The 26,757-nt window shown below is 38.6% G+C and overlaps 2 protein-coding genes across 7 annotated transcripts in view; one reads left to right on the forward strand and one right to left on the reverse strand.

The window, feature by feature from the left end:
• Positions 1–26,757, forward strand: part of RALGPS1 (Ral GEF with PH domain and SH3 binding motif 1) — a 380,912-nt gene that overhangs the window by 28,574 nt on the left and 325,581 nt on the right. For 4 of the 6 annotated variants that reach the window (XM_072431079.1, XM_072431084.1, XM_072431083.1 and 1 more), the window contains exon 2: positions 26,462–26,547. The gene's annotated coding sequence lies outside the window, so the exon portion shown is untranslated. Of the gene's footprint in view, positions 1–8,179; positions 8,364–14,232; positions 14,336–26,461; positions 26,548–26,757 lie in introns of those variants that run through there. The other 2 variants (XM_072431081.1, XM_072431080.1) reach the window with 2 other exon arrangements.
• On the reverse strand, positions 19,226–24,770 carry LOC140343822 (uncharacterized). Its single transcript, XM_072430703.1, has 2 exons — positions 23,203–24,770; positions 19,226–20,779 (listed from the first exon to the last, which is right to left on the reverse strand). The coding sequence occupies exon 2, from the start codon at positions 20,770–20,772 to the stop codon at positions 20,035–20,037; it is 738 nt and encodes a 245-aa protein (XP_072286804.1). The 5' UTR covers positions 20,773–20,779; positions 23,203–24,770; the 3' UTR covers positions 19,226–20,034.

The raw sequence follows: 26,757 nt of genomic DNA on the forward strand, positions 1-26,757 counted from the left end.
GTTTTAGTGTCAGTTACTTTGAAAAGAAGGTTGTGTCTCACTTGGTTAAGGAACAAGGTAGTGGTGACCATATTGTTTTTTTCTATCCTGATGAAAAGATCCAGAAACCCAAGTAGTTGGGTGTTGCTATGTTCCATTGTAAATTTAAGGGTAAATGTGTTAAATTGAATAGAGTTAAAGAATTATATAAGTTTAGGTATGGGGCCTGTCCAAAAGAATATCATCAATATATCTCTTCCAGAAGAGAATGTGTTTATACGTGGATGTTTTGGGGTCCAAAAAGGAGAGTATTCTCCCATACCCCCAGATACAGGTTCGCATGTGATGGAGCACATCGTGTTCCCATAGTGACTCCCTGTATCTGGAGGTAGGTATGGCCATCAAAGGTGAAAATATTGCGATAAAGTATATATGTTAGGAGAGTGGTAATGAAGTTGTTGTGGATGAGGGAAGCAGGGTAGGTTTCGTCAAGGCATTTAGATATAGTTCGTACTCCTAGAGCGTGGGGGATAATACTGTAGAGAGCTTCCACATCAATTGTAACAATTAAAGTGTGGGGAGAGACTTTTATATTGTGTGTAGATTTCAAAATGTCATTGGTGTCCTGTAGGTATCAAGGGAGATTAGTGACTAGAGGACGAAGATAGGTGTGGATTAATTCACTTGCGTTGGCTGTAAGTGAACCAATACCAGAAATAATGGGACGTTCAGTGGGGTGTAAAAGGTTCTTATGGACTTTTGGCATAGCATAAAATGTGGATAATATAGGATACTTATTGGACAAGTATTCTTTAGTTTTAGAATTAATAATGTTGTTAGTGTAGGCGTTTAAAATGATGTCATTATATTCATGATAGAAGTCTATGATTCTATCTTTGGAGATTTCTTGATACCAGTCCTTGTTATCCAGGATTTGGTAGCAAATTTGTTTGTAGTGTTCAGTGTTTAAAATGAAAATATTGCCTCCTTTATCAGAGGGTTTTATGTTTGTTTTGTGCATGTTTAAGGCTATCCAGGGCTTCATAATGAGCTGATGTGAAGTTGGTGTTATATGGTAAAGATTGTGAAAAAAACTCTGAAGGATATGTTCTGTGATGATGTTCACATACGTGTAGATGTGAAGATTGGTCGTAATGGGAGGGAAGAAGGTAGATTTGGGTTTCTTTTGAAGTAATCGTGTTAGTAGGTGGTGATGGAGCGGTGTCTGGATTGGTGAATGATGGTTGGTCATTCTCCATAAGTAATTGATATAGGTCCTTCATGATTCTGTCTTGTGTATTAAGGTTCTTGTATAAATCTGGTTGGAATGGTAGGGGATCTTGCGTAGGTTTGTCAAACATGGTTTTCAAGGTAATATTTCTTGCAAACAGGTTAATGTTTTTGATCAGTTCAAATTTATCTAAGCGTTGATAAGGGCAGAAAGACAAACCCATTTTGAGGACTTCCACTTCAGATAACTGGTATGATGATAGATTAATCATTTTTAGATTGTTGGATTTGTATTCTTTTTGATCAGGTAAGGGTCTAGGATGTACTTCTGTTGTATGGGAGAGGGTATTTGTTGATGAAGAACTCCTAAAAACGATTGTTTGGCTTTGGGGATGGCGCCTGCAGATGGGATATGTGCTATATATGGAGTTTTTGTAATACATGTCAGAGTAGGGGTTCTATCTGGCGGGGTGTTTATGATAGGGGTGTGATTGGAGGTACCAGGTGGAGAAATTTGGAAGGATATGTGTGATTAGAGGGTAGTGCGAAGTGGTGGTTTGGAAGAGGTTGGTTCGAGCGGGATGTTTGAAAGAGTTATGGAAGTGTTGTGGAGTGGTGTAGTGGTATTGAGCAGACTCCCCAAATTGGGGAGGGGGGGGGGGGTTAAGGATGAATAGCTGGGTAGATTCAGAGGAGTAGGTGATGGAGAGGGAGGCACTCTTTTAGGTTCCTGTGCGTTGTCAGATAAATCGCTGGGAAATCTTTTTTTCTTGTTTTGGGTATGTGTAACTTCTAGTGTTGTTGGTCTAGGGTATTTTTTTTTCCTATTATATATACCATGAAATGTTAATTGTTCCTTATAGGAGTTTCTTATGTCAACTATGATTTCATATTGTACATTTTTTATTTAATATGTTTCTGTACATTTGCTCATTAATGCTACAAGCTGGGCTTTTTTGTTCATGCATATACATACTTGCATTGTATTTTGTACCTACTGTCTTCAGTATACCCAACCCCCACCCCTCCTGGGTTTGATGATGAGTACAGCCATACTTTACTCTCTTTTTTTAAAACATTATGGATTCCCTCAGCTGGCTGTCGAGACTTACGGGGAACAGAGCGCCACCTCTTGTGGCGCCCGGGCTCCCACTCAGGCAACTTCCAGCCTTGGCTGCATCCCTGTCCTCCGTATGACCCGCCCTCATATGCCAACTCTTGACATATATTTTATTTTATAGGACAAAGGTCCATATACCTAAACAACTTCAACTGCATCTTTCTTTATATTAGTAATATTGCTACCATAGATCCACACCTTAAGCCTTGGTAGGTAATTCATTTCACCCTTATAATCTTAATAATATCAACTTTATGATCCAATAAATCCCTTGATACACATACCAACATTCTTATATATGTATTCTACCATCTATTGAGTACCCTCCAAACTAACGATTTCAGCCTATTATATTCGATGATTTAGTAACTCCCCTAAGTTCATATACTGGAACTACTCAAACTCACAATCTAACCCTGATCCTCCTGTCAGGTACATTTTCTAATATTTTATTAATATATTGTCATGTTACACATGCATGGTTTGCCTTTCATTATGTGTGTCCCTTTTCTCTTCCCCTAGCTTCTGCTTAGTCTCTTGTCTCCTCCCCTCTTCTTTATTCTGTCATTTACTCTCATCTCAGTTGCATGCTCCTGTTAGCTACCACAGCATGATATTTTGACCTATCCATCTGTTCATCGGGATTGAGTCACTGTCAGCCAATTCACCTAAGACTGCAGTTATAGCCATCTCATCACAACTGTAAGTTTTCAGAGATCACACTGTAAGTGCTTAGACTGGAGAGGCAGAACATATATTATATTTTGACTGTTTGTACTAAGCACTATTTTCCACTATGATTCTCCCCTGAATTGTAAGTACCATAAGACTATTAGTCTAAACCTTTCGCTATTTAATGTTTGACTTTAACAATTTGGGTTATACCCATTACTATGCAACCTATACCCATATATATCAGTATCTATATTTGCACAGATATGTCCAAAAGATATGGAATTTAATCACAAAAATCTTTACCACTTTAAGCAAATGATATCCATTAACTCTTAGCCTGTTTTACTAACCTGTAATCCTCTTGTATGTAATGTCTACACATCTAGACCACTAATTGCATACAGTTACGTACCCCTGAGGAAGCCCAACCGGGGCGGAACGCGTCAGGAATGTATACGGAAATACAGTCATATAATTTAACTATCCTACTTCTGTGAATTAGAAAAGAACTAGGGGACACACACAAAACTTTGTTTACTTTTTGTTTACCGTATTTTTCGGCGTATAAGACGCACTTTTTCTTCCCCAAAACTGGGGGGGAAAAGTGGGTGCGTCTTATACGGCGAATACAGTTTTAAAAAATAATTAAAAGAACATACCGGTACTCACCCGATACCGCGATCCGGCGCGCTTCTCCTCTTCTCTCTTCTCCTCCTGGCTGCAGCGCGTGTCACCTCCTTCCTTCAGAGCCGAGCGAGGAGAAGCCGGCACACGCGCCCCCATGATCCTGGAAGCACGCTGATCTCTGCCCTAACGGAGTTCCCCGGGCGGAGAGAAACGCACGGTAACTGTAAGTGGGAAGGGGCTAAATTGGCACAGAGTGATCAGCAGGGGCTAAATTGGCACAGAGTGATCAGGATTATTGAAGAAACTATTCATGCAACTGTAATATTAGCAGCTCCTATAGACTGTCTGTACTGTCAATGCATTCTGTCTGCAAGTCAATCCAAACTCTGTCTGCAGCAGCCCTTTCTGAACTTCTCTCTACTCTTTCTCCCACTGGTTGCCTAGGCAACCCTCTCCCCTCTGCCAGAAGATTGATACATTTCTATGTAAACACCTGCCTTGTGACTTAACCCTCTGCTTGTTATGACAATGCACCAGCAAGGCAATGTACAAGCTGAGGAATCTGAACTTCCTACAGATCAGCAGTCAGATCCTCAAAGCCACATAAAACAAAAACGTTCAGTAAAACCAACCTGGAAAGTCCAAGAGAACTGAGGCTGACAGGGAAGAACTGCAGCAGAACATCAACCACTCATGGTCGAACACTATTGAATGTATGTCAGCTCTGACTCAACCAACTCATAAGGTATTGCACCTAGAGGGCGCTGTTAAGCAATTGAATGCTGCCTATGAGAATTACCAAAGACTGTCTGCTAAATATGCTGGTCTCTTAAAGCGGTATAACACAGAAAATTCCTTAAAAGAATTACAGGAACTGAATGAGCTCAATCTTGAAAGAGATGATAGTATTACAAACAAAGGCAAAAACAGATGTAAAAATCGCACATCTCCATGAATCCAGATCCCATCTCTCCACAACTTCTAAGCGCTCCACACGATCTTCCAAATCCTTAAGATCAACATCTTCTACTCTCAGCCAACAGCTCATCAAAGCCCGCGCTGATGCAGAAGCTTCTAAAATCCAGGCAACTTTCACCCAGAAGAAAGCAGAGATGGAAGCTGAGGCTACACAGATGGAAGCTGAGGCTGCACGGAAGAAAGCAGAGATGGAAGCTGAGGCTGCAAAGAAGAAAGCAGAGATGGAGGGTGAGGCTGCACAGATGGAAGCTGAGGCTGCACGGAAGAGAGCAGAAATGGAACTTTTTGAAAAACAATGTGAACACGCCAAAGACATGGCAAGACTAAGAGTCTTAGAGCAGGCTGTAAGTGTCAATGAAAGAGGTGCCAGTAGCAATCACTCTATTACATCTTATGCATCAGTTTCATCACAGACCTCCTTAAGACTCCATCAGTCTGTCATAGCAGCTAAAGAACTCAACCAAAGTGTTTCCTCTTCATCTACTACACCTTCTCAAGTGGCAGAAACAGGGACAGATAGAAATGACTTACCACACTATCGCACTAACCTGCCATTCTCCAACCAATCCACTATTTTACAGCCACAAACCAACACACCTTTGGACTGTACACCAGCTCCAGTGTTAAACGCCTTAGCACCATCTCATGTGCCCAAGCTACCCAACGTCAATGTACCAGCTACTGCAACTAACTTAGTCCCGCCTGCAATTGTAAATCCAAAGTCTGAAAACACAGACATGTCGCAGTTTGCCAAGTACATCCTTCGCAGAGAACTCACTAGGATGGGCCTCACCATGTTTGATGACAAGCCTGAAAATTACAGAGGCTGGAAATTCACCTTTAAGGCCACAATAAACGAACTAGATATCACTGCTGCAGAAGAATTGGATCTACTCATCAGGTGGCTAGGTCCCCAGTCAGCTGAAGATGAATTGGCACAGGGTGATCAGAAGGGGATAAATTGGCACAGGGTGATCAGAAGGTGATAAATTGGCACAGAGTGATCAGAAGAGGATAAATTGGCACAGAGTGATCAGAAGGGGATAAATTGGCACAGTGTGATCAGAAGGGGATAAATTGGCACAGAGTGATCAGAAGGGGATAAATTGGCACATGAGTGATCAGAAGGGGAGTAATCTTTCAGAATCTTTTTTTTCTAGATTTTCCTCCTTTAAAATTTTCTTTAAAACATTAAAATTCTTATACGCCGGAGCGTCTTATACACCGAAAAATACGGTATATGTATGAAGTTGGTATGTATGAATTTAATACATATGAACACATTATACTCTGACCCACAACTTTTGAGCTTCAAACCTCTTTCTTTGCTCTCCCTTTGCAATCCCAGGAGATTATTCTCTCAACAATCGCTCATTTATGTTCACTGGGAGCAGGAGATTAATCACTCAACAAGGGAGATCCTTTGACAATTTTTCCAATTCAAATGCACCCCATGGGGTGAATCCCATGAGATCAATCTTTTAACAATTTATTGCCAAGAATAACAAATAATCATTTGTTTGTTGAGGATCCAAGATTAACAATGGTTGATGTAGCCCTCTGCTTAGTGTCAGAACACATGCTAGTTGCAGACAATGTTTAGCTCTGTGACAGGTTCTTTTTATATCAACTGCATAACTAAAGCTATTAGTCAGAGACATTGAGGCACCAGGCTATCTACAGAGAAGTTTTGTTTTTTATTTTTTATTTTAGAATGTTGTGCTGTGTTAACCCTTTAAGCATGCAAAGAAGCATTTTAAACTATCTGTCACCAAATAGCTCATACACCTATACATTCTTGCTTAATACTCCATTTGCATTTTGAGTAAAGGGAGTAAGTTATGTGTGAATTCCAGGTCATGACCAAAGCTTACACACATAGCAGTTTTTCCACTTCAAGAAGTGTGTCGCTTGCTTCCCAATACTATGACTAGATGGAGTGTTGGGGTAGCAAAGAAAAAGTGAGTATTTTGAGCTGGGGTTGACAGTTAAGGGTTTTGAAAAATCAGCTGGCAGTTCTCTATCCTCCACCAGAAGTGCAGAAGGGGATATGTCCATTTTTATTTTTAGTATTTTGGGGAGGGGGGACGGTTAAAAAAAGATTACTTAAAAAACTGAATAGTGACGGATCTGTTGTTAATTTCTTTATATTAGTTTAAATATTAGTTTAAAATCTTCCAAAAAGAAATTGTGGACCTAAAGTAAAAAATACAGTAGGACTATGAAGTTAATAATTAACATATGAAGTTAGTGATACACATGGTACAGCTGTTTCATCACACATTCTGGGTGGTGACCTCAAGGCCATGAACTTCATTTTCTTTATACCAGCAAAGGATTCTGACTACCCTGTTGCAACACACAGAATTTTGCTCACCTGGTTGATCAGCTGCGGGTGGGGGGGATTAAAGTTAAAAATTATGCTTAGCACTTTTGCCATTTGATCATGGAGATAATAGTCACTGAAATTCTTTTGGGTCAATGTGTTTACCTAAATCATAAATTAAAGATAAGGAATCTATTTATGCATTTTAAGGTTGTTTTTAAATCAGCTTTGGTGTTCTGTTTTTAGGCAACAAGAGCAGTCAGTTCACTAGCTTCTAAATAAAGATATAATAAAGTTCACAAAATTCTGGTAAACCATGCAAAAACATATTGATTGACTGCCTTTCCACATTTTCAGTCATTTGCCAGCCCATTTTCTCAATCACCCTCAGTTGTGTCATACTCCAAATCACCCTTTCTTAGCCAACTTTTGAATTTAGCATTAGAATTTAAGGCTAGGGGGAGTGTTTTAAAAATACTAATTAGGCAGTTGGTTTTGTTTTAGGGTTTGAGGGTTTGCCCATGGGTCATGTTAAGGATTAGTGTTGAGGAGCATTTTTCACACCTACCCCCAAACTTTCGAATGCTAGATTCTTTATAATATTATTATACAATTATTATATAATATTTACCATGGCATAATGATCATGGTGAAACAACAAAACAAAAAAAGAAAAAACAAGACATTACTCATGGCTGGTCAGGTACAGCCTGATATGACTATGTTAAGATATAGTTGACATTCAAAAATCCGGCCTTCAATAATCCGGATCCTTCAGTTTTCCAGCATGGATTTCGGAGCGCATTTTCAAATTTACACTGTTTTCTGGAGGCGTTGTTTTTGTTTTGATGGTGCTGTGCTCCAGAATCAGCTGTTAGGTCTTGCTTTTCCTCCATAAAATGGAGCTGTTCCTGTTGCTGAGGATGCTGTTTCTGTCAGTCATAAAGATGATCATCCTGACAGCCCATCCGCTATTAAGCTTCTTTTCGAGTGTACAGTATTGATTAGAATTCTGAGGCACTATTTTGTTTAGTTTAACTAAAATTCTGAAAAACTGTTTTATTTAGTTGGTTAACATTAAAATTTAATTTGCTCCACGACCTAGCCAGGTGCTTCGGCTTCGCCAACAATTTTTCTTGGATCTCGGGACTCCTTTAGCACTGTACTTGGAACTTCTACCTGCCATCAACATTTTTCTTTTTGTGTTTTTTTAGGGATCTCAGGACACCTTTAGCACTGTTCTTGGACTTTTTATTGCCATCCTAATTTTTTGTGTTTCTTTGGCTACTATGCATCACCGGAATACCTCTGACATCAACTTATCCTGCCACATACCGTGTTTGGTCGAGAGAACAGCCCGCCTTTTTATGGAGACTTTATGTTCCTGTGCAAGACGTTTCTCCTCCACAGTGGGACTTCCATTCATTGGTAGCTATGCTGAGCGATATTTATTTAATATTTATCGTTGCATACTCTGCTGTTAGTTGGATGGCTATTCTTGCATGCCCTTTTGCTCCTGTGGTTATATATGTTGTGGGCCTACTGGGGGGCGCGCAAGCTATTTTGCTCTCGCCCCTCTAGTTGGTCCTGTTATGGGACCTGAGATGTTGTATCCCCGATACCTCAGACTATTTTGTCAGGAGCTTGTTAAATTGCCTATTTAATGCTGATGTCTTTTGATTTATGCTCTAAATTTTAGTTAATGTGTTCATAGGACTGTTTAGTTTACTGGGCGCATGCCCAGGAATTGCTCATTCTCTATGTTGTTTTTGGTTTTGTGGGTTCCCCCAGGCGGGACCTGTTGGTATATTTGTTGGTTGTCTGCTTGCCTCCCCCGCTGCACACAGACACTTTCCCCACATAGGCCTGCTGCCTTACCAGGCGGTGATTTGGGATCTCTGGGATCCCGCTCTAGTTTTTCACCCCACGGTTGAGGTTTAGCCCGCCTCGCCCGTCTGGTGTCCCTCCCCTGACCCACTTCCCCTGATGTCCTCAATAAAGGAAACAACACAAGTTTTGAGAATCCGCACCCTCAATGTGAAGGGTTTTAATAGCCCGAACAAGCACTCTCAAGTGCTCTATGCCCAACATAAAGCGAGAGTGAACATCCTACTCCTACAGGAGACCCATTTCCACTCTACTAGATTTCCCTCTCTCTGCAATCGTTATTAAACTGTTTGGCGTCACAGCTCCAATCCTGAGTCTAGAACTAAGGGGGTTTCCATAGCTTTCCATAAAACATTGCCTGTCCAGATACTTGACTCCTGCTCCGATCCACAGGGCAGATTTCTGATCCTCAAAATTTCTCTTTGGGATAAGAAATTTACATTGGCCTCTTTTTATGCACCTAATCATCAACCCACTGTGGCTCTCACACAGTACCTGGCAACTCTGAAGGGGTTCGCCGAGGGATCTATCATAGTGGGCGGCGACCTGAATTGTGCTCTGGATCCCCGGATTGATACCTCCACCGGGAAAACCCCGGTATCCTATTCTAAATTGAACTCCCTTCGTTCTAGAATACACGATCTTAGACTAACAGATGTGTGGCGCACTCTGCATCCCAACACCAAAGATAATACCTTTTACTCCTACCCACACAACATGTACTCCCGTATAGATTATATTTTGGCGAGCCACTCTATACTTGATTGGAACCCTGTTACCTCTATAGATTCTTGTCCTTGGTCCGATCATTCCTCAGTATCCCTCTCACTCCAGATGCCTCAAATGGGCCCTAGAGAATGGACCTGGAGGTGTAATGACTCCCTGTTCGAGGACTCTCTTTGTGCGAAGGTGGTTTTAGAAGCGATCACCAATTTTATAGGGGATCATGTTTCGGACCCCACTCCCCTACCTTTGCAGTGGGAGGCTATGAAGGCGGTGGTTCGAGGGGTCCTAATTTAACAAGGAACTCGGCTTAAAAGGATCAGATTACAGGATATTACACTTACTTGTGATAAAATTCGCTCCTTGGAATGCCTACATAAACAAAACATGACCCCGGCTGTATTTTTAGAACTGACTGCTGCTAGGACTCACCTTCTGAAGCTGTACGACCTAGCATACCAACGCCACCGGGATCGCTTCCGCAAATTAATTTACCAGTATGGGGATAAATGTGGCCGATTGTTAGCGCGGGGCTTACACCCTCGCACTTCCACTACTTATATTCCATCTATCCGGACCGCTAATGGCGGCTTGACATCCATACCTAAGGAGATCTTACAAACTTTTCCTAACTACTATGCTGATCTCTATCAAATCCGCCCTGCCCATGCAAGTCCATCCCCCTTGCAGGATTATATAACTAAAACTGCTCTTCCGACACTAGACTCTGAGCTGATATCGCAATTGGAGTCTCCGTTCTCTGAGGAGGAGGTCTTTGCCGCTTTACGCGCTACACCGACGGGGAAAAGCCCTGGCCCTGATGGCTTTACTCCACCGTTCTATAAACTCCATGCCCTTAATCTTGTTCCTTTTATGACTAAGGTGTTCGCGTCCATCTCCGTCGATACGCCATTCCCTCCGCAGAGTTTGGAAGCTCATATTACGGTCCTTCCTAATCCTGGCAAAGACCATACGGTTTGCTCTAATTATAGACCCATTTCTTTGATCAATGTCGACGCAAACATTTTTTCTAAATTGATTGCCACTAGATTATCTCCTCATATGCCCTCACTAATTCATATGGATCAAACTGGGTTTATCTATGGAAGGGAAGCCAGGGATAATACTATTAAGACTATCCTTCAGACCCAATTTGCTAAGTCTACGGGTACTCCTATGTGCCTACTGTCCATAGATGCTGAAAAGGCCTTTGATAGGGTTTGTTGGGAGTTTATGTATTCAGCGTTATGTCAGATAGGCCTGGGCCCCAGTATGGTCTCTAGAATTGCTGCTTTATATTCCTCACCAAGGACCCGGGTGCGGGTCAACGGCACCCTCTCTGATTCTTTTCCAATTAAGAACGGCACGAGACAGGGATGTCCTCTTTCCCCATTGCTCTACGCATTAGTTATGGAACATTTGGGCGTGGCCTTGCGTCGCAATCCGGATGTTAAGGGGATCAAGATAGGAGATAGCCATTATAAACTCCCCTTATATGCGGATGATCTTTTTCTATATATAACATCCCCTCATGTCACGATGCCCTCGGTATTGAAGGAATTTGCTGAATTCGGATTGCTCAGCAATTTTAAGGTTAACTACTCCAAGTCCGAACTTCTAAATATTACCTTAAACTCGACCCAACTGTCCTCTATACACAATAATATGTCCTTTCAGATTTGTCCTAATGCTATCAAGTACTTAGGTATAATGATACCATCGGACCCTTCCGCTTTGTTCTCACTTAATTATTCCCAAGCATATAATAGAATTCAATCCGACCTTCAGAAATATGACTCCCTGCCTCTTTCCTGGTTTGCTCGCATAAATACTCTAAAAATGGATATTGTCCCCAGATTGTTATATATATTCCAAACGGTCCCCATATTTTTACCAACTGCATATCTGCGTAAAATACAGAGGTTGTTTTTACAATTCCTATGGCAAAGGAAGCGCCCCAGATTGGCATTCGGCATATTGGTTAAACCCAAATGTAGAGGAGGGGTGGGGGCCCCTGATATTGCTTCCTACTATAGGGCGTCGGTTTTAGTGCGCCTGACAGACTGGTTTCACAGCCGGGAGTTGAAGGAATGGGTGCTGTTGGAAGAATTTTTGTCTCCAGTCTTTGCCATGGGTGGGGACCGGTCGTTATTACGGCTGACCTCCCCCATACCTCAACTTACTATGGATTTATTACGTATTTGGGATATTATCCTTAGATCGGGCAAATTGTCTACAAGTCCGGGGCCCATGACACCATTGTTCGATAACCCATCATTTCCACCGTCAAGGAGGGCTGCCAAATTTTTATCTTGGTCCGCTTCCGAACACCGTCACCTTAAGGATATAGCTCATAACGGGCGGGTCCCCCCTTTATCCTCCCTAGACCTTCCGCACAGAAGTAAGTTGCTATCCTGGCTTTCGTACAGGCAGTTAATGTCTTTTGTAGTTTTTTTTTCTGATCCATCCCTATTACAAAGAAATTTGACGGAATTTGAGCAGCTCGTTAGTTCACCTGCTCGCCCTCCCCATATTGTTTCAAGGCTATACGAGCTACTCACACAAAATCCTGAGTCTATAGCCCCTATATACACTAGATATTGGGAGAGGGAATTGACTGACCTCATAACTGCAGATGATTGGGAAATATCGTTTACCCTCACACACAAGCTGGCATTGACATGTAAAGCCCAGGAGGTTAACTATAAAATTTTGTCTAGATGGTATTATTGTCCTGTGGATATGCATAGAATATCTCCCACAAACTCGGATCGCTGTTGGCGATGCCTGTCGCATAGGGGGACAATGCTTCATATTTGGTGGGAATGCTCAAAGATATCTCGTTTTTGGGATATGATTATTCAGATCTTTAATGACTGCTACGGTTCTACCGTACCCAACACCCCTAATGTGGCTCTTTTATCTATGATCCCGGGCTCGCTTAAAAGTATTAAAAGAGGTGCCCTACGTCATTTTCTTACCGCAGCTAGGGTCCTTATTCCGAGATTGTGGAGGCAACCTGTTGCTCCCTCTATAGCTGACTGGGTAACCGAACTCGAAAAAATCCGCCATATGGAAATGCTGGTGGCGGAAGATGATGACAGAATGGAACAATTTAGAATAGTTTGGTCCACATGGGATTGGTTTAAAGAATCTCCTCGACTCCAGATGTAATTATCCTAATGGGCCTGTACGTTTTTTAGGGTGCTATCTTTGTATTGAGGGTCTTTTTTATGTTTCCTCCAACCTCGTGTGGTGTATATTCTCTCTTTCCATTCCCTTCCCAACCCTCCCCCCCTGGGCTGCATTGTTTTTGTTTTTTGTTTTGTTTTATTAATATTGTTCTTTGTTAAAAGATATTTACATAAATATATTAATATAGGCGGCTTAAACTTGTTAGAGCATCATTTATATTGTGTGCCTCTTTGAGTAATTCTGTTATTGTCTGTATATTTGTGTTGATTTATCTTATTCTGTATCATGAGGGCTTTGACGGTTTACTATCATGATTGTCAGAGCATATGCTATATTAAGGTTGTGTACTATATGTTCAAACTGATCCACTACCGTTTCGGGTAAAAAAGATATCTGTGCTTTATGTTATAATGTTTGCTATGTATGTTTGTTTATTTTTCACTGAAAACTCAATAAAACTGATTGACACAAAATTTAATTTGCTTTTTCTTTAGTGCTATTTCATTTTAATATATACAGCATATATAACTTTCAAAAATCCAGGATTTTCAAAAATCCGGCACACCTCAGGTCCGGAGGTAGCTGGATTTTTGAACCTGTACTATAGTTTAGAAAACTTTTAGTAATCCTATTGTTTCCCAGTAAAGTTAGTGACATGACCTGCTTGCTCTGCTGTTCTTACAGTTACAATATTTTGTAATATGAAAACATGCTGTATATACAGTGCATAGAAAGTGTCACGGACATCACAAAGGCGGTGGAAAGTAAATTATAATGGTAAGGCTTAGTCTACACGGACGTTTTCCCAAGCGTTTAACCTGAGGCTTAAAAAGTCCATGTTTGAAATGCCCATGCATTCCAATGGGCTTATCTACACCAGGACATTTCCTTAAGTCACGTCTATGAGCTTTATAATAAATGTTGCTTTCAACGTTTAAAAAGTTAAAACGCCCAAAATTGCAGGTAAACACTTCTATTGACTTCAATGCGATGTTTTCCCGCGTTTTTCGGCATTTTTAAGCACTTAAAATGTAAACATGTCAAAACTGCGTGAAAAAGTGGCATAATAAAAGGGCTTAAAAACGCATATAAATGCAATAGGAACATTTACATGTGTTTTTAAAAAGGTTGGTGTAGACCCAGCCTAAAGTAATTTTTTAAAATTATTAAAGTTTAATTTTGTGTTATAGGTATGCATATTCTTGCAAATTTGAAAGAGAAAAATACAGGCTTTGCCTAGAATAATATTGAGCTCACAGCTAGAAGATCTCTGTATTTCAGGATTTAAATTTGTTTGTGTTCATTTCTCACTGAATTGGTTTGTAGATTTGCTGTAGAGACACCTTCTGAGCTTTCGACTAAACCCATATGAGGATCAAATTAAAGCTGTTGTATAGACAATTCATGGAAAAACACAGACTAGATTGTTAGAAAGTCATTTCACAGCCAGAGCTCTCTGTTTGTCTCAGCAGTGTCTCCAGAATCGAGGCCCACAAAGTGAACTGTGACTTACTGAACTCCCAGCTGACAGCAATACAAAGCAACAGAAAAGGGATTTAGCAGATTCTTAATGTCAGCCTGTTGAAGGCATGCATGTAAGTGACAAACAAATAAATAGCATTCGAAGAAGAGCATTTAAAGCAGAACTAAACCCAATTTACAATGACCTGTCCCCATTATGTGGTGGACCTTGCCATCTTCTCCTACTTGTGCCAACCTTTGACCATCTTGATTGGTCAAACGGGATGAATTAACTCCAGGCAGGCATGTGGGGGTTTATTCAGTCCTGGCAACCACAGGGAAAGCTAGGATGTTCTGGGTATCGCTAGCTACCAATTTTGACAGATGAGAGAGCAATCAGGCAGGTAGGAATGCCAATTGCAGAATGGACATTGCCTGCCCCCTTCTGCAATAAAGACCTGCTTGGTTGCGAATTTTTAAAGTGGAACTTTAGTATTTCTACTTTAAGCTCCATTTTTGTGTTTGCCAGTGCACTGCCAAACTGTATTGTAGCTAATGGAGGGTTTTCACTGAATTTGGAAGATACAGACAATTAAAATATCTTGACAGAGGATCTTACTCTTCCCATTTTACTAAAGAAAACGTATTTTGTTGCAATCTGTGTCCCCATTGGAGAGATCTCAATTTGTGAATATGTAAAAGTAAATTTCCCAGTGATGGCCCCAAATAAAGTGGCAATGGCTCTACCTCTTTCCTGCTGTATAAAACTAAGAAATGTGCTTTAAAGCTTGCAGTAGATGTTTCTGTTTTGGTTATTTTTACACTTGTCACGCAGTTCAGTCAAATTCCAACATGTAAGTCAATGTGGTTGGTGTATTTGGCTGTCAGGAATGTTTGTGCATAAATGTCGAGTATGTAAAAATGTTGTCAATTTTTGTGTTGTTACTCCACAAACTCCATATGGAATGTGAAGTATGGGTTCTCGATATACAAGTTTTAACAATTGCAGTTTTTAAATGTTTTTTTTTTCCCCTTCTTTTGCTTTATTAATCTCCATAGAAAGCTTTTATTGGGTTTGTACAAACAACCAAATATTTTTTTTTCCTATAGTAAGTTAAACAATAAATAAAAGATCCCTTATGGGGTACTGGTAAAGCTGCTGAAGATCTTTTTAAGTACGGGAGCGATTCGTCAGAGTAGATCTTTCTCCCTGTGCAAAAACAGGCAACCAGAGGGCTTAGCGCAAGAACAGGCTTCGTTTGCCTGTTGTTGCACTAGGGGAAAGATCTATTCTGAAAAATCACTCCCTTAAAGAGATCTTCAGCAGCTTAATCAGTCCCCCCATAAGGGATCTTTAGCAGCCTTAAAAGTCTCTCTGTGCCTGTATGGAGATAGTGGTTGCAAAGGTATCTGGGATGTAAACCAAGATTGATATATCAATCTCAGAACCTGCAGTTTTAATTGTACTTTTTTTACAGGTCCATTTTAGAGATGATCTGTAGGCAGATAAAAAAGTGCAAATTATATGGCTTGATCATTAATATATCAGCAAATTAAATTTTAAATGTTTGCAGTGTAAGAACATGAATTTGAGTATTTGACTCTTGCATAAGAAGCCAGTTTGGTGTATTACAGTGCAAAACAGCATTCTGATAGGGAGATATTTTTAAAAATCTTTATAAAAAGTGGTAGAAAGAAGGGCAGAAGTGCACCATGAAGAAGAAAAGGCTGGTCCTTCACCCTATTCCTGCAAGCTTTAACTAAAGTGAAAGTGCAGAAGATCGGGTCACCCGCCAGGCAGAAATGCGCGGTGTGGCAAGGCTGTGTAAATCTCAGGACTGAATAAAAAATAATACAAACCTGTGCCAGGTAAAACCAATTATCAATTGCCTGGAGTCGAGCTTTAGGATGCATACATGCATGTAATCTGTAGCAAAATGTGCATTTCCAGTACAGATAATATGCAAAATCTGTTCACATATTGTCCAGGATTTGAAAGTGCAATAAATATTTGCCCATGGATAACTCTCAAAACATTGTTGCTATTGTAATTGGTGATTGGAAACTTCCCACCCTGCCAGTATCTGTCAAATTCAAATCTGTCGATTTATAGCTGAAATTCTATTAGATTGAGAAGCTCATAACTAAGGAGGATACATGTCAGCTGTTACTTGCACATGTATGTGCAGGTTTTACAGCTCTACAACAGCTGGCACCATTGAACAAACTCAGCCAAATGTATCACCGGCTCACACCTGAACTGGTGTTACCTCTGCCCATTATAGGCAGTGCTGATAAGGATTGTAAATAGGATTTACCTTTTTATTCAGCCTAATCAGTCATAATCTGTAGGCTGTATGCATGTATTCAGCTGGGTTTAGTTGTATTTTCTCTAATCCTACCTAAAACAATCAGGGAGGATTATTTTAGCACTGCCCACTCTTCACTCTCACTAAGCACACATAATTTTCCCTAATGTTAATGTTTACAATTTTTTTTTTAGGCTGTAATGTGTAATTTCCCCCAGGACTCCCTAACACAGAAAATAGCCTGGACATACAGCAGCTTACTACTGTGAAATGTTTCCCTCCAGTCTGACTCTGCACTGATAACATTAGCAAAATAAAAACAAGTTTTCTATGGGTTTGGAAAATATTATCAACATTAAAGTCTTATGCCCCATACAGCTTTCTGATGAGCAGTAGAAGTATTAAAGCAGAACTCTATCCAAACCACTTTGTGAAGAATTAAATTACATACATGTCCTGGATTCACTTCTTACTGAGCTGTGAAGCTTTGTTCAGGACCCACCACTGTCTTTTGATTGGACAGGGAAAGATCAGGAGCACATTCATGAGGTCTTGCATGTTCACCCACTGTGGGCTAATACCAATTGTTGCATTGAAGACACCACCTCTCTCCACCTTTTCCTAGTTGCTGTGGTGCAAGAGGTTATAGGAGACAACTATTAAAACTACAAAATACATTTTGCCAGTTTTCTTTAAAAATACATTCATTGAACATGCAACTAGGTTAATCATGTTTTTGTCTATATATGCCTAGAGTACAGGTTTACAAGGGCAGAAACAAAGGTAGAAAAAAAAAAACAATTCTCACTGCTGATTTTACAACAATGCTAGCTTTAATGGTAATCAGATCTCTGCATTGTCTGCCCTGCAACATTGTTGACTCATATGTAATAGTTTTCCTTTTTGCCAAAATTTAAATGAAGACTTTTCAGTGCAGCTTGTTTGCTTTTTGGAAGTCTGTGAGTAACTGACGTGTGTGGACGTTCCCAGGTCTGCTGGTAAAAAGTTGCAAATCATCTTGCTGTTAGAACTGGTTGTTAAAAATGCTTTGCATGGCTTTGTGTAAATATGTGTGAAATATTTATTTGCAGTAATAATTTTTCCAATGTTAATAATTAATAAAATTTTAGATTTTTAAATTATAATTTCTCTTTAATATGCATATGATTTGTAATTATAACTAATTAAAACACTTGTTCTTGTCCAACTGCCAGCAATGGCCTGGAAAGTGTACTTGCATAATGATTTACTATTTATCACACTTAGCATGACTTATGCTTGCACAGTTGTCAGAGATGACAACCTGTAGATCTGATGGTCACACTGGTACAGTCAGCAGATGGTCTTGTCTGGGTCTGTCTCTTCTTGGTTGGTGGGTCCAGTTACCCTGACTCTGCCAGCAGCTATTCTGAGCAAAGTGGCAAGGCAGTGTGCTTTATAAGCAAGTTATATGTTAGAGCACAAGCCAATATAGACGGGCTGTAACCTCCTTTACGGGGATGCAGAAGAGTCATTTGTATAAACACAGTTATTGTTTGTAGGCTGTGATTTACTCTCGCATACAATACTTTAATTTATTTGATGATTCATTCTTTTTATTAACTGATCTGTATTAGAAGTGGCCTGCTTGCTAGGTGCAGAGTTAGATGCCAGCCAGCAAAGCTGTATTAAAACTGAAATAGTTGTTAAAAGGGCTCATTCACACATGCATTTTTAAAACATGTTAGCGCATGTATACAGTATGTATAGATATTTAAATGTGTGTGTCTTTGTGTATTATAGGGTCTATTGATGACAACAACATTGCTTAACATTTGCCATAAAACAGATATCATTACTTGTTTGTAATCCCTTTGCTTGCAGTATGAATATATGAAAGAGTCCTGTTAGCTATGTTCAATTTATATAGGAGTAAGGACCACTGCAAGAGGGGGGGGGGGGGGGGGGGGGAGGATATTCAAACTTTCAAAGAAAGCAGAAAGGAAAGTAAGAAAATCTCTAGCTCTGGAACTGGATCTTCTTAAATAAAATGTTAATATAAATGTAATTTTTGAATAGATAAGCAATATATAGAATGTGCATTAACAATTTGTGACCTAAAGCATAACTAAACCAAAACAAAAAACTCATACTCAACTGTGCTTGCCTGGAGATCAGCTTTGTTTTCCATTACAGGAAAAAAAGCCCTTCTGCACCTGTCCTAGATTGGGGCTGGGAGGGGGAGGTCACAAGATCCAATCAAATCCTATCAGATGCCTAAAATCATCTATTTGAATTAAATAAAACGTTTTTGGTCATGGTGTCAGTTAAAATGATTTGCTGACCCAATTAACTGAGGAGATACAGTTTCATAGTATTCCCCTACTCTGAAACTTAAAATAGGGCTTAAATTGGTCTTTAAATGCAATTGACAACTTCTTTGTTTGCCTTATTTTTTGTTGGGGAAAAAAAAAACATCTGAATACAAAATATTTTGATTGTTACACTGTTTTAGGCTTTACTCTATTTATGTTTTTAAAAATCTGTTTGTGTAATTCTGGAAAGGTGCCCTGGCTGACTCCCTAGCTGAGGATAATAAAATATTTATTGTGAACGTACAAAGGGCAACTGTTTTTATTATATTAAATATGCATATTGCCTTCCACAGAAGCCAATGAAATGTGAAGTCATGCAAAAGGTGAGTCTTTAAAATGTTAAATGGGAATGAGTCACAGGTTTTCTTCTTTTTGCCTTTTATTACAAACTTGCAGTAAAGTGCAATTCAATAAATAAATCACAGAGGTATTTCAATCAAAGTATAGAGCTCATTCTACTCTACTCATTCTACTAGAGTTGGGATTTCAATAATTTCATATTTTCCTACAATTAAATAAAAAATATTAGTAAATAACTGGTGTGTAACTTCTGGTGTGTACCATCGGTTTTAGGTATATATAAAGTTAATTAGGCTGGTTAAAACTCCTTTCAAAGCCTTTTTTTTTTTGTTGCATTGTGGAGATGTTACTTTACTTCCTGTCTCAGAGACACAATTAGAAATTAAAATGATCTGTAGGGAAATCTCCATAGACATCACAAGAACAAGATGAAGTTTTTAGTCTTCTGTTTTGTCGACAACCACAGAGTTTTGGATTTCTTAATCCTTTTTCTAGCATTACAGCCAAATTTCAATTTCAGTAAAATGCTTCTTGTATATCTCTATCTTTTTTTTATGGCTTTGCTGTTTTTAAGATGCTGCAGGTTTTTATCATTGTAATTACTGGTTTACCTAAACTACCTTATCCCTAAGAATTTTATCTTTATTCGTTTTCTGTTTTTTTTTTTTTTTTGCTAGAAGCTGTGGTTGTGTATTACACAAACCTCTTTAGTGTTTATCCTTAAAATTAGTCCATGGTAGAACCTCAGGAGTTAGCAGATATTAGTCATGAATATGCTTACAAACTGCACAGGTGTTTGAGAACTATTGACTTTTGGATATCTATGCTTAATGCAACCGACCAGAGAAAAAATTCAAGATCACCTTTTCACTAAACACTTTGAAGTTGGAGGTCTAGCTCATTGGCCAACTGTTCCATTCTTTGAAATCCTCGAGCCACATTTTCAATATCCACATCAAGTGAGATAATTGCTGTCTTTTTACTAGTGGTCCCTTCTGTCTTTAACAGAATTGTGAAGTCTCCTGGCAGTCGGAAGGTTTCTTGGGTGATATTGCTATTGGTGACGTATCTCTGAATCCCAGCTGCTTGTAGAAAATCCTCCATTGCTATGTTGCTTGTTTCTCCTGGGACATGTAAAACATGGGATAAGAAGTCTATAATTTCTTTTTCTTGTTCTATGGCATAACAGGTTAGCACCTTTATCCTGTTTCCATCTTGATCTACAGTTTCTCTGTTTCCATTTTGATCAGTTATGGAATCATTTTTCTGCCTCTCAGAGGGTTTTGAAAATGTTTTTGTGCTATGTTTGTTGCTTCCTATTGAGTTAAATATTTGCATAACCTCATGGTTTAGATGACCTTGGCTGTTCTGGCTGTTCTGAGCACCCTTACCCATTATCAATTTCCATTCTCGCCCTATCTTACTGAGCCACATCTCTTTGACCGCCAGGTCATACAAGTCTGTGTCATAATATTCCACTTGTTCCACCACTTTTCCTAGCTGGATTGCACCCATTGCTAGGATCTTCTCTTCACTGGTGTCCTTCATCCAATATGTCTGCTGAATCATCACAGTGTGGATGTTGGCATCTTTTTTCCGGTTCGACATACCTGGTCTATAATGTAAAAAGATTATATGAGGATTAGAAGGGGTAGAGAAGCAAATGCAGATATTAGACAACACTTTATAGGGGAAAATGTTAGCAGTCAGCTGCACATTTTATTTCTAGGTCCATTAGTCACTTGGTTCTTTAGATCAACATAGTTACAGTTACTTTTATTAAGGTTCATTGGTCAACCAAAAGACATAAAAAAAAAAACCTATTCTCAGAACATTAAACCCGAATCCAAATAAGAATAATCCAACACAATGCAGTGATTTTTTATTGTTTGTTATGAAACACATTCAATCTTTGAGATAAACCTCTTTTTGCATGAAAGGTAGGTTGCTATATTAAAAGAGAGAGGAGGTATACCCAAAAAATCAGGCAAAGGAAACACAAGTGGGACAGCCTTGATAGTTTAGTAATACAAAAATGTATTATAAGTGTACCAAAGAAAGCAGTAAGAAGTAATTGACTTTCAGAAAGGTTGTTGTCCATCTCTGAGTGATGTGGTGGCAACCTGGCAAGGGTTTAATGAGGAATGTGTTTCCTTTGTCAAAAAAGAATGTGTTCACCCTCAATGCTGCGAGAAACCCCAAATCCATCACTATATTAAGGTAAATGGTGCAATCTGAAGAGAGCTTTATAGTACGAATCTTTTGAGACCATTGAAATGGGTGTTTGATATTGGCATATATATATATATATATATATATATATATATATATATATATATAAAATTTTTTTGTTTTGAATAATTCTTAATAAACCATTTACATTTGTGAAAATCCCTAAAGAGGAAAGTAGAGAAGAGAAAGTTTAGAACCTCTAATATACTTTATTCCTGTTGTGTCTCTTTTGTGAGGTCTAATCTCAATATTTAGCCTGGGGACCATTGTAACAGAAATGGAAAACAGGACTAGAGGAAAAATATACCGACATGACCACCTGTTTGATAACAAAGGTCAGAAATGGTCAGATGGAAGTATAAACTGCAGTAGAAACCTAACAAAAAATCCAACCCTTCCCAATTCTATCCAAAACAGTTTATTCTAAGGACATTTAAAGAATATTATTTAAAAACATCTAAAGTTTATGACCATTTGCAAACATATGATGCCAGATTTTGCATGTATTGGTTACTGAAAATCTCCATACAAAAGCTCTCTCCTTTTCCAGCCCTTCCTAACAGCAGTTCTTTGTTGTAATAAGCTAGACTTCCTACTCTTCCAAAGTATTAAACTAAACTAATAAACAAAGTTGTTAATAAAGTAACCCAACTGTATGATTTGGGAAGAACAGGTTGATATTGCCAACAGTGTAGTTTGGTCCAGCCATAGTCACACTTGCATGCTTTTGATTGTAAATCTGCACAAGTACTGGAAATAAATACATTTTACCCTTCTCAGATTATTAAACAGTCACAAAAATCACAGTGTTCTCTTGAAATACAGTCAACTAAGTGTCCTTTAGCTCATCTTATTGTTTATTGACTTCCCCAAATGTCCCTGGTAAAAGGGACATTATTAATTTTTATTACAAGTGTCTCTATCCCTCGTTGTGTGGAAAAGGCCACCTCATCAAGAAAGCTGTCATCATTTCTAATGACCTAATTTCTTTTACCTCCCTGTTAAATTTAGGCATTTTACCCACCTATTTGAAATTTAAGAGAAAATACATATTTATATGTGGGTATGAGAGAGACCAGTCATGTTCAACATGCACTTTTTTCTAATTTATACTGTTTCCTTATGTAATATCTGGCAGGTGCTCTGCTAGATTTCAAGCCGTAGTTTGTTGTGCTGCATGGATGTTGCTTTAATGCCTTCTGAGTCACTGATGCACAAAAAATCACAAAAAAGCAGTCAGTGGAAAATCAGGGATCCAAATCTGTAAACTCTGGAAGTACCAAAACCCCTAGAAACAGTAACAGTATGACAAATAGCACAAATAGCATTTTCAGAAGAATTAATGCATGTTAATACATCTAGTATAGGTTTTCTTCTTGTCTTTGCTGTATATGTATGCAAGTGCCCTCTGCTGTCTATGAACAGTCATAAAAAAGCAAGCTGTATAAACATTGGATTTATAAACGCATTTTTTGTAACTTTTTTCTCTATTTTTTAAAACACCACATATATGAAATGCTTTCATTGTACATGTTACGAATGGATCCCTGTTGGCACTGGAAGGAATTTTGTTTGGGGTTGTTTATTTTCATAAATGATAGTGAGTAAATGACAACCATGTTGGGAATGTGGGGACACAGGATGACTGGCTCTCTATGGGTGGATCGGGAGATGAATCTCATGCATGTGAATGTTTCTGGACATTGTCAGGAGGAATAATTTGTCAGGCAAGTTAAAAAAAAAATTTCATTTTTCTTGTCCTTAGGACATGCTGGGACCTGAAAATATACATTTTTGAACCCTTACCTTTTTAAGTTGTGTAAACTTTGTGCTATTGACTTTTTCACAGTGGGCGTCCTGGTTCTGGCTTGGAGTCCTGTCAGTTGGTTTGTCCTAATATGACACAAAGTTCCCTGGGTTTGGAAGGATCAGGAAAACTTGGGGAAGGATTTGTGTTAGACTCTACAGAAACATAGCATTGTGTGTTACCGAGACAACAGTACTACAACAGTCGGTTCAGGTTTTGCCAGTTGACACATTCCTGTCTTTACAGAGCTTACTCAACTGCGTGTGCATTGCTAAATCTGTGCTGTCATATTCATTGCAGTGAATGAAAAATTGAACATTCAATTTAAATACACAGGCAAAATAAATGTGTACATATATCTGCTATGTTTTAATTGGGACTTGCCATTATGTTCATTCAATCTTGAAATGCAATTGAAAATAATTCCAGTCACTTTTCTTGGTCTGCCATAACCTGTGATTGGATAGTAAAGGAGAAGCAGTGTACTAAATAAATCAGTTTAGTTTTTCCTCCTCTTGTGAACAAGTGTTCTTGTTCACAGTGTAAGACTGACAGCAGTGTAAATGCAGTGCAAAGAAAATGATTATTAGAATTGTCCAAGGCTGGAGAGGATACACTTTCAACAGTGAAGCTGTGTGATCCAGCAAACCTGGAATGGATCTGGTCCAGGATCAAAACATTTGCTAGCAAATAGATTACTTTAAAGAAATCCATTCCAGGGTTCTGGACAACCCAGCTTCACTTTTGAAACTGTATCCTCTCCAGCCTTGAAGAGCTTTAATACATCAAGCCTTATGTTCTCATTAAGTCTAAATGATGACCCTCCAACTCTTAAGTGTTCCACCAAATGCTTGAATGGAATAGCCCCCTGACATAAAGCTGCTAGGAGAGAGGAAATGTTTTTTTCTTTTCCTGTGAGCCATGCTGCACTCACTAAACCTGATTTAATAAAGCCCCCCAATGCTGAAGAAGATACACTTTCATCAATGAAGCTGTGTGATCCAACAAACGTGGAATGGATCTGGTCCAGGATTGAAAACATTTGCCAACATCTAACAAATTACTTTTAAGAAATCCTTTCCTGGTTCACTGATGAAAGTGTACCCTCTCTAGCCTTGGAGTGCTTTAATAAATCAGGCCCACTGTGTAACCTCATCTACCCATTCAAGAGAATTTTCTAATTGATACTGTTACATGAATGACCAGAAAATTGGTACTTATGCTTAGAGTTTGCCCTCTGCTGTTTGCACATGGTAAATATGAATATTCCAAATGCAGTATTTAATGTTCCTTTGATAAAGCAGCAAAGCTCTATTAATGTGTAACTTTCTTTAAAAAAAAAAACAAAAAAAAAAAACACTTATCTTTACTTTTGAAGATCCCTCAATGCCTCAGCAATTCGATACCAGTAGTTCCTGCACTATACCAGCTTCCTTCTTTCTGTCACAAACTCAACAGCGGGTGCAACCATATCCTTCCTTCTTTTATTCTTCCTTTTTTTATATTCCACGAAAGCCACGTATGACACATGCCTCATATGGGGCATGTTCTGAAGGGGCAGCTTGAAGTTTTTTGAGATATGTGGTGTAGCTATCCCATAAGCCAAGAGGTTTTCCACTTTTCGGCAGTAATAATACTGTAATAATAAGTAAAAAATAAAAAAATATATATATATATTTGTATTTGTTAAATGTGATAAAAGGTCTGCAGAAAGTATTTAACTTGCCTTACTTCCATCACATTACCCATATTAAAAAAAAAGAGAAAATGTGTTCCTCATTTTAAATAAGTGGATGAAACAATGCAAATGAATAACTTATACCCCTTGGCCAACTGTACATCATAACTAATGGTTTACAGTATCAATGCAGACTAATATGACGGAGCCATTTATTTATTATTCTACATACAGATGTTTCAGACTCATGAGTCATCATCAGCGTAATAAATGTTATCAGCATTTTTGTAAGATAACATAATTTTAACTCAAATATTTTATGTTGTTTTTGATATAAAATGTCAGCAAAACGGTAGTCGAGTAGAATGGAATCAACTCTGTGTGAAGCAGTGCAGTTTACAGCATTGTGTACAAAGTGTCAACTTACAGTAATGCAATAGCGGTGGTGACGCAATAACTTGAGAGCAGCCCCTAGCACTCACATACTGCTGAGTGAAAAATTTACAACGTGTACACAATTCATGGTCTTGTTAGTATTGATCGTTTGTACGTGGCTCATCAATAGCTCATCGATAATGTTGCCGCTTGCAAGAATGTAACAAAGTAAATTAAGCTGAACAGAAGTGGACAATTTAATTGATTGATGGTTAAGCACAATATTGGCCAAAAAACACATTTACATCTGGGCAGTTTAAATAACCACAAGGCAAATTGCATTTTTAATTCAGCTGGCCTGTTTGAGTGTATGCTACTGGATTAGAAAAAGAGGAAGAAAGCAAGAGCTGGGGCAGTGGCACAGATTCTGCACAAAAAAAATTTGAATATTTCCATCTTTTTGATGCTGTACAACCATATATTTCCATCTTTTTGATGCTGTACTACCATAAGGAACAACATGAGTAGAGGGATCACAGAACTATATGTGTTACTTATATAAGACACCACTCTCAAAACCACTTATAGACACCTTTCTTGTCCTCCTAAAAATTGTTGCAAAACTCTTAGGACTTGGGATAGCAGGTTTGTGTAGCAACTTTGTTACTCAAAGTTTAATGCACCCCAACACACATTTAGAGTGTGCTTTGACCTCCTATCAGTTTTATAGTGAACTTATGAAATGAAAGTGATATACCCATCCTGTTTCCTGCCTACATTAGATACAAGAGAAAAACAGTGTTAATGTAAATAATGAAACCCCATTCAACGGTGGCTCCTTCCCCGGTCTGCAGTCACGGTTGTGAAGTTGCACTTTCTAGAAAATAAAATTTGACCTTCAATGCAAGTTGAAAGTGCTCAATTAAGAGAGTGCTCAAACAGCCTATATATATATATATATATATATATATATATATATATATGTATGTGTGTGTGTGTGTGTATTATGCAGGTGTTTTTCAGGTCAGAGTTCCCCACTCCATTGAAAGATGTTTGTTATATATATCTATATATATATATATTGTATTTTACATATATATATATATATATTGTCTTTTTCCTATTATTCTGAAGTGTTTCTCTTCCTTTTAAAGAATTTGAACATAATTTGAAAGTAATTGTTTATGTCTTTGTATTTCCTACAGAAACTTCTTTGCCTTTATAAACATCACACAAATGTTCTGCAGTCTATAAACAAGCTCTTCAGAAATTAAACACAACACCACTATGGGTAAGTCCAAGTCTGTTTGCCTGTTTTATCAGAATTAGAGATATGGAGACCAGAGAATCAATTTAAAAAATCCTCCCACTTTAAGTTTTCTTTAAATAAGTTTCTGGTCTTTCTTTAACACATTTCTTTGTCTTTATCCTCCTCTCCCCTACTTTCACCCATCTTTCCTTCTCTCCTTTTCATTTCCACTTCTGCCTGTTCTGCTCTTAT

Source organism: Pyxicephalus adspersus, chromosome Z (genome assembly GCF_032062135.1).
Source record: "Pyxicephalus adspersus chromosome Z, UCB_Pads_2.0, whole genome shotgun sequence".
Taxonomy (NCBI): domain Eukaryota; kingdom Metazoa; phylum Chordata; class Amphibia; order Anura; family Pyxicephalidae; genus Pyxicephalus; species Pyxicephalus adspersus.

Excerpts from the sequence above, each read along its gene's own strand:
- LOC140343822 (XM_072430703.1), bottom strand. The coding sequence starts at position 20,772 with ATGTCGAACCGGAAAAAAGATGCCAACATCCACACTGTGATGATTCAG.